Genomic DNA, 19,912 nt, shown 5'->3' on the forward strand with positions numbered 1-19,912 from the left:
CAGATTCATCTGCCCGCTGTCCCCTGATCTGAAGCTTTTACCTCCCTCAGATGGCCGAGAAACAGCAATATGATCTTAACTACTCCGGTTAAAATCATAGTAAAAACTCTGGTAGATTCTTCTTCAAACTCTGCCAGAGAGGCAATAACACGCTCCGGTGCTATTGTAAAATAACAAACTTTTGATTGAAGTTATAAAAACTAAGTATAATCACCATAGTCCTCTCACACATCCTATCTAGTCGTTGGGTGCAAGAGAATGACTGGGAGTGACGTAGAGGGGAGGAGCTATATGCAGCTCTGCTGGGTGAATCCTCTTGCATTTCCTGTTGGGGAGGAGTTATATCCCAGAAGTAATGATGACCCGTGGACTGATCACACATAACAGAAGAAATGACGCCACATCCGGAAACGCCGACACTTTTGGCGCAAAAACGTCAAAAAATGACGCATCTTCCGGCGACAAGTACGACGCCGGAAATGACACCGAAAATGTTTGCGCCAAAAAAGTCAGCGCCAAGAATGACGCAATAAAATGAAGCATTTTCAGCCCCCGCGAGCCTAACAGCCCACAGGAAAAAAAGTCAAATTTTAAGGTAAGAAAAAATTGATTTATTCATATGCATTTATCCCAAATATGAAACTGACTGTCTGAAATAAGGAACGTTGAACATCCTGAATCAAGGCAAATAAATGTTTAAACACATATTTAGAACTTTATATAAAAGTGCCCAACCATAGCTTAGAGTGTCACAAAAACAGAATTTATGTTTACCTGATAAATTACTTTCTCCAACGGTGTGTCCGGTCCACGGCGTCATCCTTACTTGTGGGATATTCTCTTCCCCAACAGGAAATGGCAAAGAGCCCAGCAAAGCTGGTCACATGATCCCTCCTAGGCTCCGCCTACCCCAGTCATTCGACCGACGTTAAGGAGGAATATTTGCATAGGAGAAACCATATGGTACCGTGGTGACTGTAGTTAAAGAAAATAAATTATCAGACCTGATTAAAAAAACCAGGGCGGGCCGTGGACCGGACACACCGTTGGAGAAAGTAATTTATCAGGTAAACATAAATTCTGTTTTCTCCAACATAGGTGTGTCCGGTCCACGGCGTCATCCTTACTTGTGGGAACCAATACCAAAGCTTTAGGACACGGATGAAGGGAGGGAGCAAATCAGGTCACCTAAATGGAAGGCACCACGGCTTGCAAAACCTTTCTCCCAAAAATAGCCTCAGAAGAAGCAAAAGTATCAAACTTGTAAAATTTGGTAAAAGTGTGCAGTGAAGACCAAGTCGCTGCCCTACATATCTGATCAACAGAAGCCTCGTTCTTGAAGGCCCATGTGGAAGCCACAGCCCTAGTGGAATGAGCTGTGATTCTTTCGGGAGGCTGCCGTCCGGCAGTCTCGTAAGCCAATCTGATGATGCTTTTAATCCAAAAAGAGAGAGAGGTAGAAGTTGCTTTTTGACCTCTCCTTTTACCGGAATAAACAACAAACAAGGAAGATGTTTGTCTAAAATCCTTTGTAGCATCTAAATAGAATTTTAGAGCGCGAACAACATCCAAATTGTGCAACAAACGTTCCTTCTTTGAAACTGGTTTCGGACACAGAGAAGGTACGATAATCTCCTGGTTAATGTTTTTGTTAGAAACAACTTTCGGAAGAAAACCAGGTTTAGTACGCAAAACCACCTTATCTGCATGGAACACCAGATAAGGAGGAGAACACTGCAGAGCAGATAATTCTGAAACTCTTCTAGCAGAAGAAATTGCAACCAAAAACAAAACTTTCCAAGATAATAATTTAATATCAACGGAATGCAAGGGTTCAAACGGAACCCCCTGAAGAACTGAAAGAACTAAAAAACTCTAAGCCATCTCCGTGGAGATGTTGCCTGTACAACGGCAAAGAGAATGACTGGGGTAGGCGGAGCCTAGGAGGGATCATGTGACCAGCTTTGCTGGGCTCTTTGCCATTTCCTGTTGGGGAAGAGAATATCCCACAAGTAAGGATGACGCCGTGGACCGGACACACCTATGTTGGAGAAATAAGACTTACTTACCCCAGGACACTCATCTACATGTAGTAGAAAGCCAAACCAGTACTGAAACGAGAATCAGTAGAGGTAATGGTATATATAAGAGTATATCGTCGATCTGAAAAGGGAGGTAAGAGATGAATCTCTACGACCGATAACAGAGAACCTATGAAATAGACCCCGTAGAAGGAGATCATTGAATTCAAATAGGCAATACTCTTCACATCCCTCGGACATTCACTGCACACTGAGAGGAAAACCGGGCTCCAGTCTGTTGCGAAGCGCATATCAACGTAGAATCTAGCACAAACTTACTTCACCACCTCCATGGGAGGCAAAGTTTGTAAAACTGATTTGTGGGTGTGGTGAGGGGTGTATTTATAGGCATTTTGAGGTTTGGGAAACTTTGCCCCTCCTGGTAGGAATGTATATCCCATACGTCACTAGCTCATGGACTCTTGCTAATTACATGAAAGAAAAGTAGATTTGTCAGTGTCAATATCTGAGGAAGGATCTTCTGAATCAGATAGATCCTTATCAGAGGAGGATTAATCATTATGTTGTCGGTCATTTGAAATTTCATCAACTTTATGAGAAGTTTTAAAAGACCTCTTACGCTTATTAGACGGTGGAAATGCAGACAAAGCCTTCTGAATAGAATCAGTAACAAATTCTTTTAAATTCATAGGTATATCTTGTACATTAGAAGTTGAAGGTACTGCAACCGACAATGTACTATTACTGATGGACACACTATCTGCATGTAAAAGTTTATCATGAAAATACAAATGACATTAGGAGATATAATTTTCACAATTTTACAACAAATGCAATTAGCTTTAGTAGAACCGATGTCAGGCAGCAAAGTTCCAACAGATACTTCTGAGGCAGAATCAGATTGAGACATCTTGCAAAATGTAAAAGAAAAAACAACAATATCAATTTCCTTATATGACAGTTTCAGGAATGGGAAAAAATGCAAATAGCATAGCCCTCTGACATAGAAAAAGGCAAGAGGCAAAAAGCAATGGTACAATAAATAATGAAAAAATTTTTGGCGCCAAGTATGACGCACAACGTAACTGAATTTTTTTTTTGCGCCAACCAAGTCCGGAAATGACACACTTGCGTCACTAACGACGCAACCCTGTGTGAACCTCTGAGTGAATTACGACTCCGGAAATGACGAACTTGCGTCAACGGACGCGCTTTTTGCGCCAAAAAATTCTCGCGCCAAGAATGACGCAATAAAGTGTAGCATTTGACCCGCAAGCCTAAGTCAGCCCGCAATTTGGAACAAAGTACTCAATTGAACATACTTACCAAAAGACACCCATCCACATATAGCAGATTAGCCAAACCAGTACTGAAACAGTCATCAGTAGAGGTAATGGTATATGAGAGTATATCGTGGATCTGAAAAGGGAGGTCGGAGATGAAGCTCTACGACCGATAACAGAGAACCTATGAAAAAGACCCCCATTAGGAAAATCATTGCATTCAATAGGAGATACTCCCTTCACATCCCTGTACTCTGAGAGGAATCGGGCTTCAAAATGCTGAGAAGCGCATGTCAACGTAGAAATCTTAGCACAAACTTACTTCACCTATTCCATAGGAGGCAAAGTTTGTAAAACTGAATTGTGGGTGTGGTGAGGGGTATATTTATAGGCATTTTGAGGTTTGGGAAACTTTGCCCCTCCTGGTAGGATTGTATATCCCATACGTCACTAGCTCATGGGCTCTTGCCAATTACATGAAAGAAATATTATTTTGTCATGTCGACTGACAACATATGAAGTTAATAATATAAACAACAGGTTGTACTTTTATTTAGCTAGCCAATGTTTAGCCATATTTCAATGCAAATAATGTTAACTTCTAGATCTTAAAGTTGAATTTAAAAAAAACAGAATTTATGTTTACCTGATAAATTTCTTTCTCCAACGGTGTGTCCGGTCCACGGCGTCATCCTTACTTGTGGGATATTCTCTTCCCCAACAGGAAATGGCAAAGAGCCCAGCAAAGCTGGTCACATGATCCCTCCTAGGCTCCGCCTACCCCAGTCATTCGACCGACGTTAAGGAGGAATATTTGCATAGGAGAAACCATATGGTACCGTGGTGACTGTAGTTAAAGAAAATAAAATATCAGACCTGATTAAAAAAACCAGGGCGGGCCGTGGACCGGACACACCGTTGGAGAAAGAAATTTATCAGGTAAACATAAATTCTGTTTTCTCCAACATAGGTGTGTCCGGTCCACGGCGTCATCCTTACTTGTGGGAACCAATACCAAAGCTTTAGGACACGGATGAAGGGAGGGAGCAAATCAGGTCACCTAAATGGAAGGCACCACGGCTTGCAAAACCTTTCTCCCAAAAATAGCCTCAGAAGAAGCAAAAGTATCAATCTTGTAAAATTTGGTAAAAGTGTGCAGTGAAGACCAAGTCGCTGCCCTACATATCTGATCAACAGAAGCCTCGTTCTTGAAGGCCCATGTGGAAGCCACAGCCCTAGTGGAATGAGCTGTGATTCTTTCGGGAGGCTGCCGTCCGGCAGTCTCGTAAGCCAATCTGATGATGCTTTTAATCCAAAAAGAGAGAGAGGTAGAAGTTGCTTTTTGACCTCTCCTTTTACCTGAATAAACAACAAACAAGGAAGATGTTTGTCTAAAATCCTTTGTAGCATCTAAATAGAATTTTAGAGCGCGAACAACATCCAAATTGTGCAACAAACGTTCCTTCTTTGAAACTGGTTTTGGACACAGAGAAGGTACGATAATCTCCTGGTTAATGTTTTTGTTAGAAACAACTTTTGGAAGAAAACCAGGTTTAGTACGTAAAACCACCTTATCTGCATGGAACACCAGATAAGGAGGAGAACACTGCAGAGCAGATAATTCTGAGACTCTTCTAGCAGAAGAAATCGCAACTAAAAACAAAACTTTCCAAGATAATAACTTAATATCAACGGAATGTAAGGGTTCAAACGGAACCCCCTGAAGAACTGAAAGAACTAAATTGAGACTCCAAGGAGGAGTCAAAGGTTTGTAAACAGGCTTGATTCTAACCAGAGCCTGAACAAAGGCTTGAACATCTGGCACAGCTGCCAGCTTTTTGTGAAGTAATACCGACAAGGCAGAAATCTGTCCCTTCAGGGAACTTGCAGATAATCCTTTTTCCAATCCTTCTTGAAGGAAGGATAGAATCCTAGGAATCTTAACCTTGTCCCAAGGGAATCCTTTAGATTCACACCAACAGATATATTTTTTCCAAATTTTGTGGTAAATCTTTCTAGTCACAGGCTTTCTGGCCTGAACAAGAGTATCGATAACAGAATCTGAGAATCCTCGCTTCGATAAAATCAAGCGTTCAATCTCCAAGCAGTCAGCTGGAGTGAAACCAGATTCGGATGTTCGAACGGACCCTGAACAAGAAGGTCTCGTCTCAAAGGTAGCTTCCAAGGTGGAGCCGATGACATATTCACCAGATCTGCATACCAAGTCCTGCGTGGCCACGCAGGAGCTATCAAGATCACCGACGCCCTCTCCTGCTTGATCCTGGCTATCAGCCTGGGGATGAGAGGAAATGGCGGGAACACATAAGCTAGTTTGAAGGTCCAAGGTGCTACTAGTGCATCCACTAGAGCCGCCTTGGGATCCCTGGATCTGGCCCCGTAGCAAGGAACTTTGAAGTTCTGACGAGAGGCCATCAGATCCATGTCTGGAATGCCCCACAGGTGAGTGACTTGGGCAAAGATTTCCGGATGGAGTTCCCACTCCCCCGGATGCAATGTCTGCCGACTCAGAAAATCCGCTTCCCAATTTTCCACTCCTGGGATGTGGATAGCAGACAGGTGGCAGGAGTGAGACTCCGCCCAAAGAATAATTTTGGTTACTTCTTCCATCGCTAGGGAACTCCTTGTTCCCCCCTGATGGTTGATGTACGCAACCGTCGTCATGTTGTCTGATTGAAACCGTATGAACCTGGTCCTCGCAAGCTGGGGCCAGGCCTGGAGAGCATTGAATATCGCTCTCAGTTCCAGAATATTTATCGGTAGAAGAGATTCTTCCCGAGACCAAAGACCCTGAGCTTTCAGGGATCCCCAGACCGCGCCCCAGCCTATCAGACTGGCGTCGGTCGTGACAATGACCCACTCTGGTCTGTGGAACATCATCCCTTGAGACAGATTGTCCAGGGACAGCCACCAACGGAGTGAGTCTCTGGTCCTCTGATTTACTTGTATCTTCGGAGACAAGTCTGTATAGTCCCCATTCCACTGACTGAGCATGCACAGTTGTAATGGTCTTAGATGAATGCGCGCAAAAGGAACTATGTCCATCGCCGCCACCATCAACCCGATCACTTCCATGCACTGAGCTATGGAAGGAAGAGGAACGGAATGAAGTATCCGACAAGAGTCCAGAAGCTTTGTTTTTCTGGCCTCTGTTAGAAAGATCCTCATTTCTAAGGAGTCTATAATTGTTCCCAAGAAGGGAACCCTTGTTGACGGGGATAGAGAACTCTTTTCCACGTTCACTTTCCAGCCGTGAGATCTGAGAAAGGCCAGGACAATGTCCGTGTGAGCCTTTGCTTGAGGAAGGGACGACGCTTGAATCAGAATGTCGTCCAGGTAAGGTACTACGGCAATGCCCCTTGGTCTTAGCACCGCTAGAAGGGACCCTAGTACCTTTGTGAAAATCCTTGGAGCAGTGGCTAATCCGAAAGGAAGCGCCACGAACTGGTAATGTTTGTCCAGGAATGCAAACCTTAGGAACCGATGATGTTCCTTGTGGATAGGAATATGTAGATACGCATCCTTTAAATCCACCGTGGTCATGAATTGACCTTCCTGGATGGAAGGAAGGATAGTTCGAATGGTTTCCATCTTGAACGATGGGACCTTGAGAAATTTGTTTAAGATCTTGAGATCTAGGATTGGTCTGAACGTTCCCTCTTTTTTGGGAACTATGAACAGATTGGAGTAGAACCCCATCCCTTGTTCTCTTAATGGAACAGGATGAATCACTCCCATTTTTAACAGGTCTTCTACACAATGTAAGAACGCCTGTCTTTTTATGTGGTCTGAAGACAACTGCGACCTGTGGAACCTCCCCCTTGGGGGAAGTCCCTTGAATTCCAGAAGATAACCCTGGGAGACTATTTCTAGCGCCCAAGGATCCAGAACATCTCTTGCCCAAGCCTGAGCGAAGAGAGAGAGTCTGCCCCCCACCAGATCCGGACCCGGATCGGGGGCCAATATTTCATGCTGTCTTGGTAGCAGTGGCAGGTTTCTTGGCCTGCTTTCCCTTGTTCCAGCCTTGCATTGGTCTCCAAGCTGGCTTGGCCTGAGAAGTATTACCCTCTTGCTTAGAGGACGTAGCACCTTGGGCTGGTCCGTTTTTACGAAAGGGACGAAAATTAGGTCTATTTTTTGCCTTGAAAGGCCGATCCTGAGGAAGGGCGTGGCCCTTACCCCCAGTGATATCAGAGATAATCTCTTTCAAGTCAGGACCAAACAGCGTTTTCCCCTTGAAAGGAATGTTTAGTAGCTTGTTCTTGGAAGACGCATCAGCCGACCAAGATTTCAACCAAAGCGCTCTGCGCGCCACAATAGCAAACCCAGAGTTCTTAGCCGCTAACTTAGCCAATTGCAAAGAGGCGTCTAGAGTGAAAGAATTAGCCAATTTGAGAGCATTGATTCTGTCCATAATCTCCTCATAAGGAGGAGAGTCACTATCGAGCACCTTAAGCAGTTCATCAAACCAGAAATATGCGGCTGTAGTGACAGGGACAATGCATGAAATGGGTTGTAGAAGGTAACCCTGCTGAACAAACATCTTTTTAAGCAAACCTTCTAATTTTTTATCCATAGGATCTTTGAAAGCACAACTATCCTCTATGGGAATAGTGGTGCGTTTGTTTAAAGTAGAAACCGCTCCCTCGACCTTGGGGACTGACTGCCATAAGTCCTTTCTGGGGTCGACCATAGGAAACAATTTTTTAAATATGGGGGGAGGGACGAAAGGAATACCGGGCCTTTCCCATTCTTTATTAACAATGTCCGCCACCCGCTTGGGTATAGGAAAAGCTTCTGGGAGCCCCGGCACCTCTAGGAACTTGTCCATTTTACATAGTTTCTCTGGGATGACTAAATTTTCACAATCATCCAGAGTGGATAATACCTCCTTAAGCAAAATGCGGAGATGTTCCAATTTAAATTTAAATGTAATCACATCAGATTCAGCCTGCTGAGAAATGTTCCCTAAATCAGTAATTTCTCCCTCAGACAAAACCTCCCTGGCCCCCTCAGATTGGGTTAGGGGCCCTTCAGAGATATTAATATCAGCGTCGTCATGCTCTTCAGTAACTAAAACAGAGCAGCCACGCTTACGCTGACAAGGGTTCATTTTGGCTAAAATGTTTTTGACAGAATTATCCATTACAGCCGTTAATTGTTGCATAGTAAGGAGTATTGGCGCGCTAGATGTACTAGGGGCCTCCTGAGTGGGCAAGACTCGTGTAGACGAAGGAGGGAATGATGCAGTACCATGCTTACTCCCCTCACTTGAGGAATCATCTTGGGCATCATTGTCATTATCACATAAATCACATTTATTTAAATGAATAGGAATTCTGGCTTCCCCACATTCAGAACACAGTCTATCTGGTAGTTCAGACATGTTAAACAGGCATAAACTTGATCAGAAAGTACAAAAAACGTTTTAAAATAAAACCGTTACTGTCACTTTAAATTTTAAACTGAACACACTTTATTACTGCAATTGCGAAAAAACATGAAGGAATTGTTCAAAATTCACCAAATTTTCACCACAGCGTCTTAAAGCCTTGAAAATATTGCACACCAATTTTGGAAGCTTTAACCCTTAAAATAACGGAACCGGAGCCGTTTTAAGCTTTAAACCCCTTTACAGTCCCTGGTATCTGCTTTGCTGAGACCCAACCAAACCCAAAGGGGAATACGATACCAAATGACGCCTTCAGAAGTCTTTTATAAGTATCAGAGCTCCTCTCACATGCGACTGCATGCCATGCCTCTCAAAAACAAGTGCGCAACACCGGCGCGAAAATGAGACTCTGCCTATGCTTTGGGAAAGCCCCTAAAGAATAAGGTGTCTAAAACAGTGCCTGCCGATATTATTAAATCAAAATACCCAGAATAAATGATTCCTCAAGGCTAAATAAGTGTTAATATCAATCGATTTAGCCCAAAAAAAGTCTACAGTTTAAATAAGCCCTTGTGAAGCCCTTATTTACAATCGTAATAAACATGGCTTACCGGATCCCATAGGGAAAATGACAGCTTCCAGCATTACATCGTCTTGTTAGAATGTGTCATACCTCAAGCAGCAAGGGACTGCAAACTGTTCCCCCAACTGAAGTTAATTGCTCTCAACAGTCCTGTGTGGAACAGCCATGGATTTTAGTTACGGTTGCTAAAATCATTTTCCTCATACAAACAGAATTCTTCATCTCTTTTCTGTTTCTGAGTAAATAGTACGTACCAGCACTATTTGAAAATAACAAACTCTTGATTGAATAATGAAAAACTACAGTTAAACACTAAAAAACTCTAAGCCATCTCCGTGGAGATGTTGCCTGTACAACGGCAAAGAGAATGACTGGGGTAGGCGGAGCCTAGGAGGGATCATGTGACCAGCTTTGCTGGGCTCTTTGCCATTTCCTGTTGGGGAAGAGAATATCCCACAAGTAAGGATGACGCCGTGGACCGGACACACCTATGTTGGAGAAATTATAAATATAAAAGTGTTAATATATGACAACCTGAGTATTTTATCTAAATGCCGTAATTACGTATTCTACGAAATTTGCATCAAAGATAGTTTTAGGTACTCTTAAGCACACCTAGAAACATCATCTAAAATATATATGTAACGGTACCAACAGGATACCAAGGGTTAACACCAGGGAACAATGTCCTGCATAGGGAATCAGCAACTCACAACCCAGCCAGTTTTCAAGTTTAAAACAGAATGACATTTATTAAAAGGCTATGCCTAGTATTTATGCAGGTCTGACCCCCCAGATGGGGGGTTGAAAGAATGTTGTACATTAGATGGAGGGACCACACCCTTGGACAGGCCACAATAGAATCACATTACTTTACTTAGGCAGATAACAACTTAAACACAAGACACATTTGGCTTTTCTTATCACCTAGGCGTCTGCTCTCTGAGGGTGATTAAACAATGGACTGTTTATCACTAACTTTAATGACAGTGCACAATAGCTGAGGCTAGTAACCTTGTCGTTCAAGAATAGTTTCTTAAAGCTGAACACAGTTAACTCTTTAGTTCTGACCAAGGGTCTGTCACATATACATAGTGCACAATACAGTCTATAGACAACCTTTCTTACATTATAGTCCAGAAGTGGCTAGGTTTGCCACAATATATATAAAGAAAAACAAATAGGCTCCAAACTTGCAATACTATTCATAAAAATACTGAAAAAAGAACAACAACAAGAAAACTTTGGAGCAGTTTTTTTCCTTCTGAAAGCAAGTACTTACTTTTTTGTTTATTTTCTTCAACTTCTAGTTTCTCCTTGTGAAATGAGGTGACAACGTCTGGATATGCAGCTTGGAATAGAGATTCTTCTTCTATCGTCACTGGAGAAGACTCAGGAGGCTGATCCTCACCAAATACATAACTATCTAGGGAAGAAAGAATTCAGAGATACATGAAAATAAAAAAGGAGAACCATTATATGTGAACACAACAGCAGGATTAAAAAAAGATCAGCCAAGTGAGTGTATGGGTCCTGGGAATATGGCTATAATACGCAACTATATGGATTAACCCATTAAGCCTATAGTTATGCTTAAATATACAGTAACATCATCAAAAACAAAGTCTGTAATTTACGCCCATGGACGCTTATTGTACGCTAATAGAAAAGTCAGTCCTACATATGAAAACCATGGTTGTATCTAAGAGTGAAAAATATACAAAATGTTTGGATCTTTGCATAAAAAAACATTATTTATGCTTACCAGATAAATTCCTTTCCTTCCGGATAGGGAAAGTCCACGGCTTTATTCCTTACAGTTGGGAAATACAACACCTGGCCACCAGGAGGAGGCAAAGACACCCCAGTCAAAGGCTTAAATATCCATCCCACTTCCTCATTACCCGAATCATTCTGCCGAGGGAACAAGGAAAAGTAAGAGAAATGGTGCCAGAAAAATAAAATAAATAGGGGACCGCCCATAGACAAGAAAAAAACGGGTGGGGCTGTGGACTCTCCCTATCAGGAAGGAAAGGAATTTATCTGGTAAACATAAATTATGTTTTCCTTCCTAAGATAGGGAGAGTCCACGGCTTCATTCCTTACAGTTGGGAAAACTATACCCAAGCTCCAGAGGACACTGAATGAATAACGGGAGGGAACAAAAAGGAAGAGGCGGACCAAATTTTGAGGGCACCACAGCCGGCAAAGCTTTTCTCCCGAAAGCTGCTTCAGCAGAAGCAAAAACATCAAACTTGTAAAATTATGAAAAAGTATGAAAGGAGGACCAGGTTGCCGCCTTACAAACCGATCCATAGAGGCCTCATTCTTAAAGGCCCAAGAGGAAGCCACTGTTCTAGTGGAATGAGCCGTAATCCTCTCAGGAGGATGATGTCCGCTGTCTCGTAAGCTAAGCGGATGACACACCTTAACCAAAAAGATAGGGAAGTCGAAGTAGCCTTCTGCCCCTTATGCTTCCCTGAATAGACAACAAACAAAGAGGAAGATTATCTAAACTACTTAGTAGCCTGAAGACAGAACTTCAAGGCGCGAACCACCTCCAAATTGTGAAGTAAGAGTTCCTTCGACGAAGAAGGATTAGGACACAAGGAAGGAACCACAATCTCCTGATGTTGCGATCTGACACAACCTTAGGAAGAAAACCTAATATAGTACATACAACTGCCTTATCTGCCTGAAAAATCAGATAAGGGGGCTCACATTGCAAAGCAGAGATCTCAGAAACTGCGCGCAGAGGCAATAGCCAATAAAAAGAGAACCTTCCAAGATAACAATTTAATGTCAACGGAATACAGAGGCTCAAACGAAACCTGTTGCAAAACCCGAAGAACAAGATTTAGGCTCCAAGGAGGAGCCCCAGATCTAAACACAGGTCTGATCCTAATTAGAGTCTTAACAAAGGACTGCCCGTCTGGAAGCTCAGCCAGTCTCTTGTGCAATAAAACCAACAGTGCCGAAATCTGTCCCCTCAAGGAACTAGCAGAAAGGCCCTTCTCCAGCCCATCCTGGAGAAAAGATAAGATCCTGGCAATCTTAACTCTGTGCCAGGAAAAACCACGCTCTTCACACCAGAATAAGAAGGTCCTCCACACCTTGTGGTAGATACGCCGAGTAACTGTTTTACAAGCTTGAATAAGAGTATCAATGACACTTTCAGAGAAACCTCTCTTGGCTAAGACTAAGCGTTCAATCTCCACGCAGTCAGCCTCAGAGAATCTAGATTTTGATGCACAAATGGACCTTGCATCAGCAGGTCTTTGCGACAAGGTAACTTCCACGGAGATGAGGACATCTCCACTAGATCCACGAACCACGTCCTTCGCGGCCACGATGGAGCAATCAGGATTACTGATACCCGCTCCTGCTTGGCCTCTGGAACCTCTAACATAGACAGAACTTACTTTAATAAAAAACGCAAGTGCTCAATTTTTAAATCTAAAGAATGGTTCCTCTGCAGCAGGAGGCTTAGACGCTAAGGACTCCGACACAGAAAGTTCACCCTCTGAAGCTACAGAGGTTAACTCATCATCGGATAACTGGGACATAATAGCTAAATCCGATAAATATTTAGATTACTCCAGGTCAGGAGAGCCATGTTTAACCTTTCTCTTGCATTTGTTAGAGGGAGGTAATGCAGGGCTGCAGACACCGCAGTTTGAAACTGCGCGGCAAAGTCCACAGGAAGAGGGTCCCCTACGGATGGAGGATTACATGTGTTACAGGGATTCGCATGTGGAGTGGATAATGTAGCAAGGGTAGTAATCTCACGGGACACCGAGTCCTGAGAGGTAGACGGCTCAGAGGGACTAAGAGCCTTGGCAGACTTGTCTCCCTTCTTAGATTTTATAATAGTGTTAAGTCATTTGGAACATAATCGAGTGGGCGGGAAAACCACGGCCTCCTCACAGTATAAACAGGTATGATTTAGTACAGAAGGAGTACCTTCTAACATGTCAGGGTCCTCCACAGCTTAGGTTATACCCACAGAATGAAACAAATAAAAACGTTTTTAATTATAGAAAACTGCACCTTTATACTCCCAATGGCTGGGGCACGCACCACCTCCTAGACCCAGACAGTTAACAGAGGAAATGCTCTCCTCAGGTTCAAGTCTCAGCTGGAATGAAGGAAATGAACATAGACCCACATGGAGTGTACATACCTGGTCACATGGAGTGCAAGACAGTACTTCCCTGTTATTACAAGTACAGCAAGTAATAGGAGCTGTGCAACACTTTCAAAAACGAAAGTGAAACTTAAAAGTGAAACCTATTTGTTCCAGCCAAAAACACAGTCTACCAGTCCAGGAAAAAAAAAATCACACAAAGCAGCATGTAAATAATTAATACCCTGATTAATTAACCACAATTGTTCAATAAACCCCCTTCAGAGGATATTAACCCTGGATCCTATAAAGGTTTAAAAAGAGCCACGCTGTGACCCAGGATCCATGCTGTGGAACAGAACATAGCCTCTCAAGTGTGAGAGTCTTATAGCAGCGTTCCTGACATGGACTTGAGTGAGAGAAAGCAGGCAGTGAAACTTCTCAACACTGATTGCTTAGGAGCTGTTAGCAGTAGTCTGGATGGTTTCCCAAAAAAACTTTCCCTGCATCTCCAGGCTCTAAACTTTCCTCAATACTCTCACTGAGAGGTTGACATGACTACTTAAAATTCCAGTCCTATCTCGAAGGGCAAATACCATTTTTCAGGACTCCGAATCTTCTGACACTTCTCTGCCACCTCCTGTGACGAAAAGCAAAGAATGACTGGGGTAATGAGGAGGTGGGAGGGATATTTAAGTCTTTGGCTGGGGTGTCTTTGTCTCCTCCTGGTGGCCAGGTGTTGTATTTCCCAACAGTAAAGAATGAAGCTGTGGACTCTCCCTATTTTTAGGAAGGAAATAAGTATTTTATCATGTATTTATTATTAAAGGGACAGTCAAATTGAAACTTTATTGCATAAAAATATAGATAATCCCTTTATTACCCATTCCCCAGTTTAGTATAACCAACACAGTTATATTAATACACACTTTTTACCTCTATGATTACCTTAAATCTAAGCCTCTGCAGACTGCCCCCTTATCTCAGTTCTTTTGACAGACATGCATTTTAGTCAATCAGTGCTGACTCATAAGTTACTCCATGGGAGTAAGCACAGTGTTATCTATATGACACACATGAACTAGTGCTGTCTATCTCTGAAAAACTGTCAAAACCAGAAAACCAGATAAGAGACAGCCTTCAAGAGTTTAGGAATTAGCATATGAGCCTATCTAGGTTTAGCTTTCAACAAAAAATATCAAGAGAACAAAGCAAATTTGATGATAAAAGTAAATGGGAAAGTTGTTTAAAATTGCATTTCCTATCTGAATCATGAAAGTTTAATTTTGACTAGATTGTACCTTTAAGGGAAAGTTTTTTATGCTAAAAAAAAAGTAAAGTTGCAAATTTTTAAAGCTATATGAAACTGTTGTGTGATGCTGTGATGAAGAACTAGTGCTAAAAAGACTTATTTCATTTGGAGGCAATAATTGAGAGGTGGTACTCCTTTGAAGGTGGTAATGGGATATCTTTAACCCTTAAAGGGACATAAAAAGCAAACAATGTTTTACTGGGAACTAGCTGCTGATTGGTGATTGAACACATCAGGTCAGCCAGTCACAAGAGGCTTGTATATGCAATCACCAATCAGCAGCTAGTTCCAAATAAAACATTGGTTTTTACGTCCCTGTAAGGATATTCCATTACCACCTTCAAAGGAGTACCACCTCTTCATCACAGCATCACACAACAGTTTCATATAGCTGTAAAAATTAGCAACTTTACTTTTTTTTTAGCATAATTTTTTTTCCATTAAAGGGACAGTCAAACTTTCATGATTCAGATAGGAAATGCAATCTTAAACAACTTTACAATTTACTTTTATCATCAAATTTGCTTTGTTCTCTTTGTATCCTTTGTTGAAGGAGTAGCAATTTACTACTGACAGGTAACTGAACACATCAGGTCAGTCAGAAGAGTCTTGTATATGCAATTAGCTGCTAGTAGTGAATTGCTACTCCAACAAAGGATACAAAAAGAACAAAGCAAATTTGAGAATAGAAGTAAACTGGAAAGTTGTTTAAATTGTATAGTCTATCTTAACCATGAAAGGCACATTTGTGGTTTTATGTCGCTTTAAGGTGGTATCAGAAGAAAAGCTAACTGCAGCTTTATGATGTTGATTATTGTTCAATTTAAAAGAAAATAACTCAAATCCATACACCAGAATTTTTTTTTATTTTTTTTTAAAACTTAAACATTTGTTTAAGGTTTGTTTTTGTTCTACAACCATTTAAAAAACTTTGCTAAATGTAAAATGCAAAAAAACTTTTGGGAAAAAAATAAATAAAATAAAATAGAGAAAAGAGCACGGTAATGTTTTTAGCCTATATATTAATTCAGTGTCCTTATAAAGTAACTAGACTTTAACCCCTTAGTGACCAGAACATTTTACCATTTTCTTACCTTAGGGACCAGGGGCTGCATTCATTACTTTTGGGAATACAGAACCTGGCTTCCAAGAGGAGGCAAAGACACCCCAGCCAAAGGCTTAAATACCTCCCCCACTTCCCTCATCCCCCAGTCATTCTGCCGAGGGAACAAGGAACAGCAATTTCCGAGGGAACCAGAAGAAAGCAATTTAAATTTAAGGTCGCCTTCCGGAGAGCATGGGGGGGGGGTTGGGGGTTAACAATAAGGCGGCCCAATCTGATGGCACTACAGCCTGAAAAATTCCCAACACCCGAAAACTGTTTTAATAGAAGCAAAAGACCCAAAAGTTAGCAGAAACAAGTAACTGCCCTACAATTAGGACTGTAAGAGCCCATGTCGGAGACCACACAAAAACACTGGTCCCAAAAGGAGCACACAAACATCTGAGTAGAAGAGAGTCCCGCTGACTATGAGATCAGGAGAAGGAACACTACTCCACGAATCCAACAAGGAGGACAACCAGGACTCCCAACATCGTACACATCCAGAGGAAGAGGAAGCCCAGAAACGTAACAATTCAATGAATAGACAATTCAAGGACCATCTTCTGCAACAATGCCGATGCAATCCTAGACAAGAAGTCTAGTATCCTGGAGGACAAAAATTTGAACGCAACAGCTTGACCGCAGTTGCATTGTAGCAAAGGAAAAGAACACCAAGAGTTCACAACCTCAGGAATAGAAAAGAAACAGCTATCTGGATCTTCTTAGGAGCCCACATATCCAGGGCAGAAGTGACGGATGAGACCACCTGTAACCGCACAACTGTTAGACCGCCAGGCTAAGAACTAGCCGTCCTAAGAACCTTTTTCCCAGGACACCCTGGAAGGGCCAGAGAGGACTTCAAGAAGAGATAAAAAAAATCAGAAAGAACCAACACCACCCTACCAAAACAGGGAAGGACGGCCGTCAATCCAAAAAGTAAAACAAGTGACCAGCTACACGCTGAGGAAAGGACTGACACCCTTCTGAAAACCCCCTGTCAGGATACATCAAGACCCCAAGGGCGAAGACTCTGTCATAATGAGGAGCACCCATAACCGAGAAAACCAACCACGAAAAAGAGTCGTAGCACAAAAAATAAAATAAAAAACAAGGAGAAATCAGGTACCCTGATGCCTGCCCTGAGTCAAATCAGAAAAGGAGACATAGCCAAAAGGAATAAGAAAGAATAAACTTCCCCATCACCGAAAGGATCCAGAGATCTACTCAAGAATCCCTGACCACAATCCCCTAGGGGTAAGACTAGGAAAGGCAAAAACGCCCAGAGAACCTAGATCAGATCCCACCAAAGATACAAATTCGTCCAAAGGACACATCAAATGAGAATCCCACGACCTCCTGCTGAACTCTCAAGAGTCAGAAAAAGGATCTACTGCAGAAAGAACCCAACTGGAAAAACTCAGAAGACCAGGTCCTTAGAGTAAAAAGAGTGACCAAAGATTCTTAAGAGAAAACGGAAAAAATCCCAGAAGACACTCTCACACTTACATGGAAGTGATAAGACAACTGCCCCAGTAGACAAAAAGTAAGTTTCCCAAAATAGGGAAAAACATACCGTATACTAGCGACCGAAGTTGACAAACCAGAAATCTATGAGATTATGGAGATAGATAGTAACATGCCCAGCTGAAAAACCAGACTGATAAACATCAACCACCCACAGTACCAGCGAAGGACTGAAGAAAAAAGTAAATTTATGCTTACCTGATAAATTAATTTCTTCTATGGTACGACGAGTCCACGGATTCATCCTTTACTTGTGGGATATTATCCTCCTGCTAATAGGAAGTGGCAAAGAGCACCACAGCAGAGCTGTCTATATAGCTCCTCCCTTAGCTCTACCCCCCAGTCATTCGACCGAAGGTACAGGAAGAAAAAGGAGAAACTACAAGGTGCAGAGGTGAGTGAAGTTTAAAATAAAAAAATATAATCTGTCTTAAAATGACAGGGCTAGCCGTGGACTCGTCGTACCATAGAAGAAATGAATTTATCAGGTAAGCATAAATTTACTTTTCTTCTATAAGGTACGACGAGTCCACGGATTCATCCTTACTTGTGGGATACAATACCAAAGCTACAGGACACGGATGAACGGGAGGGACAAGACAGATGGTTAAACAGAAGGCACCACTGCTTGAAGAACGTTTCTCCCAAAAATTGCCTCAGAAGAAGCAAAAGTATCAAATTTGTAATATTTGGAAAAGGTATGAAGCGAAGACCAAGTTGCAGCCATACAAATCTGTTCAACAGAAGCATCATTTTTAAAAGCCCATGTGGAAGCCACCGCTCTAGTAGAGTGAGCTGTAATCCTTTCAGGAGGCTGCTGTCCAGCAGTCTCGTATGCCAAACGGATGATGCTTTTCAGCCAAAAAGAAAGAGGTAGCCGTAGCTTTTTGACCTCTACGTTTTCCAGAATAGACAAAAAACAAAGAAGACGTTTGACGGAAATCTTTGGTTGCTTGCAAGTAAAACTTCAAAGCACGAACCACGTCCAAGTTGTGCAACAGACGCTCCTTCTTAGAGGAAGGATTAGGACACAGAAGGAGCAACAATTTCCTGATTGATATTCCTATTAGTAACAACCTTAGGAAGGAATCCAGGTTTGGTACGCAAAACCACCTTATCAGCATGGAAAACAAGATAAGGTGAGTCGCATTGCAATGCAGATAATTCAGAAACTCTTCGAGCCGAAGAGATAGCAACTAAAAACAGAACTTTCCAAGATAGAAGCTTAATATCTATGGAATGCATAGGTTCAAACGGAACCCCTTGAAGAACTTTAAGAACTAAATTCAAACTGCATGGCGGAGGAACAGGCTTGATTCTAGAACATCTGCCAGACGCTTGTGCAGTAGAATTGATAAGGCAGATATCTGTCCCTTTAAGGAACTAGCTGATAGCCCCTTCTCCAATCCTTCTTGGAGAAAGGACAAAATCCTAGGAATCCTGATCTTACTCCATGAGTAGCCTTTGGATTCGCACCAATAAAGATATTTACGCCATATCTTATGATAAATTTTCCTAGTGACAGGCTTTCGAGCCTGAATCAAGGTATCTATGACCGACAGAGAAACCCCGATTGGATAAAATCAAGCGTTCAATCTCCAAGCAGTCAGCCGCAAAGAAACTAGATTTGCATGCTGGAACGGACCTTGAATCAGAAGGTCCTGTCTCAGTGGCAGAGTCCATGGTGGAAGAGATGACATGTCCACCAGTTCTGCATACCAAGTCCTGCGTGATCAAAATCACCAAAGCTATCTCCTGTTTGATTCTGGCAATCAAACGAGGAAGGAGAGGAAATGGTGGAAACACATAAGCCAGGTTGAACGACCAGGGTACTGCTAGAGCATCTATCAGTACTGTCTGAGGATCCCTTGACCTGGACCCGTAACAAGGAAGTTTGGCGTTCTGACAGGACGCCATCAGATCCAATTCTGGTGTGCCCGATTGCTGAATCAAGATGGAGTTCCCACTCCCTCGGATGAAAAGTCTGACGACTTTGAAAATCCGCTTCCCAGTTCTCCACTCCTGGGATATAGATTGCTGATAGATGGCAAGAGTGAGTTCTCTGCCCATCAAATTATTTTGGTAACCTCTATCATCGCTAGAGAACTCTTTGTTCCCCCCTGATTGATATATGCTACAGCCGTGATATCGTCCGACTGGAATCTTATGAATCTGGCCGAAGCCAGCTGAGGCCATGCCTGGAGAGCATTGAATATCGCTCTTAATTCCAGAATATTTATCGGTAGGAGAGCCTCCTCCCGAGTCCACAAACCCTGAGCTTTCAGGGAATTCCAGACTGCACCCCAGCCCAGAAGACTGGCGTCTGTCATCACTATAACCCATTCTGGCCTGCGGAAACATTCCCTGGGACAGATGATCCTGTGACAACCACCAAAGAAGAGAGTCTCTGGTCTCTTGATCCAGATTTATCTGAGGAGATAATTCTGCATAATCCCCATTCCACTGTTTGAGCATGCATAGTTGCAGTGGTCTTAGATGTAAGCGAGTAAACGGAACTATGTCCATT

At 42.4% G+C, this 19,912-nt stretch overlaps 1 protein-coding gene across 1 annotated transcript in view; it reads right to left on the bottom strand.

Annotated features, from left to right (window-relative positions):
• The window catches only part of GEN1 (GEN1 Holliday junction 5' flap endonuclease), a 240,191-nt gene that overhangs the window by 31,514 nt on the left and 188,765 nt on the right, over positions 1-19,912 (bottom strand). Inside the window, exon 11 of the mRNA XM_053711236.1 lies at positions 10,601-10,744. Coding sequence (XP_053567211.1) covers positions 10,601-10,744 — 144 coding nt within the window. The remainder of the gene's footprint in view (positions 1-10,600; positions 10,745-19,912) is intronic.

This window comes from Bombina bombina, chromosome 4 (assembly GCF_027579735.1).
Source record: "Bombina bombina isolate aBomBom1 chromosome 4, aBomBom1.pri, whole genome shotgun sequence".
Taxonomy (NCBI): domain Eukaryota; kingdom Metazoa; phylum Chordata; class Amphibia; order Anura; family Bombinatoridae; genus Bombina; species Bombina bombina.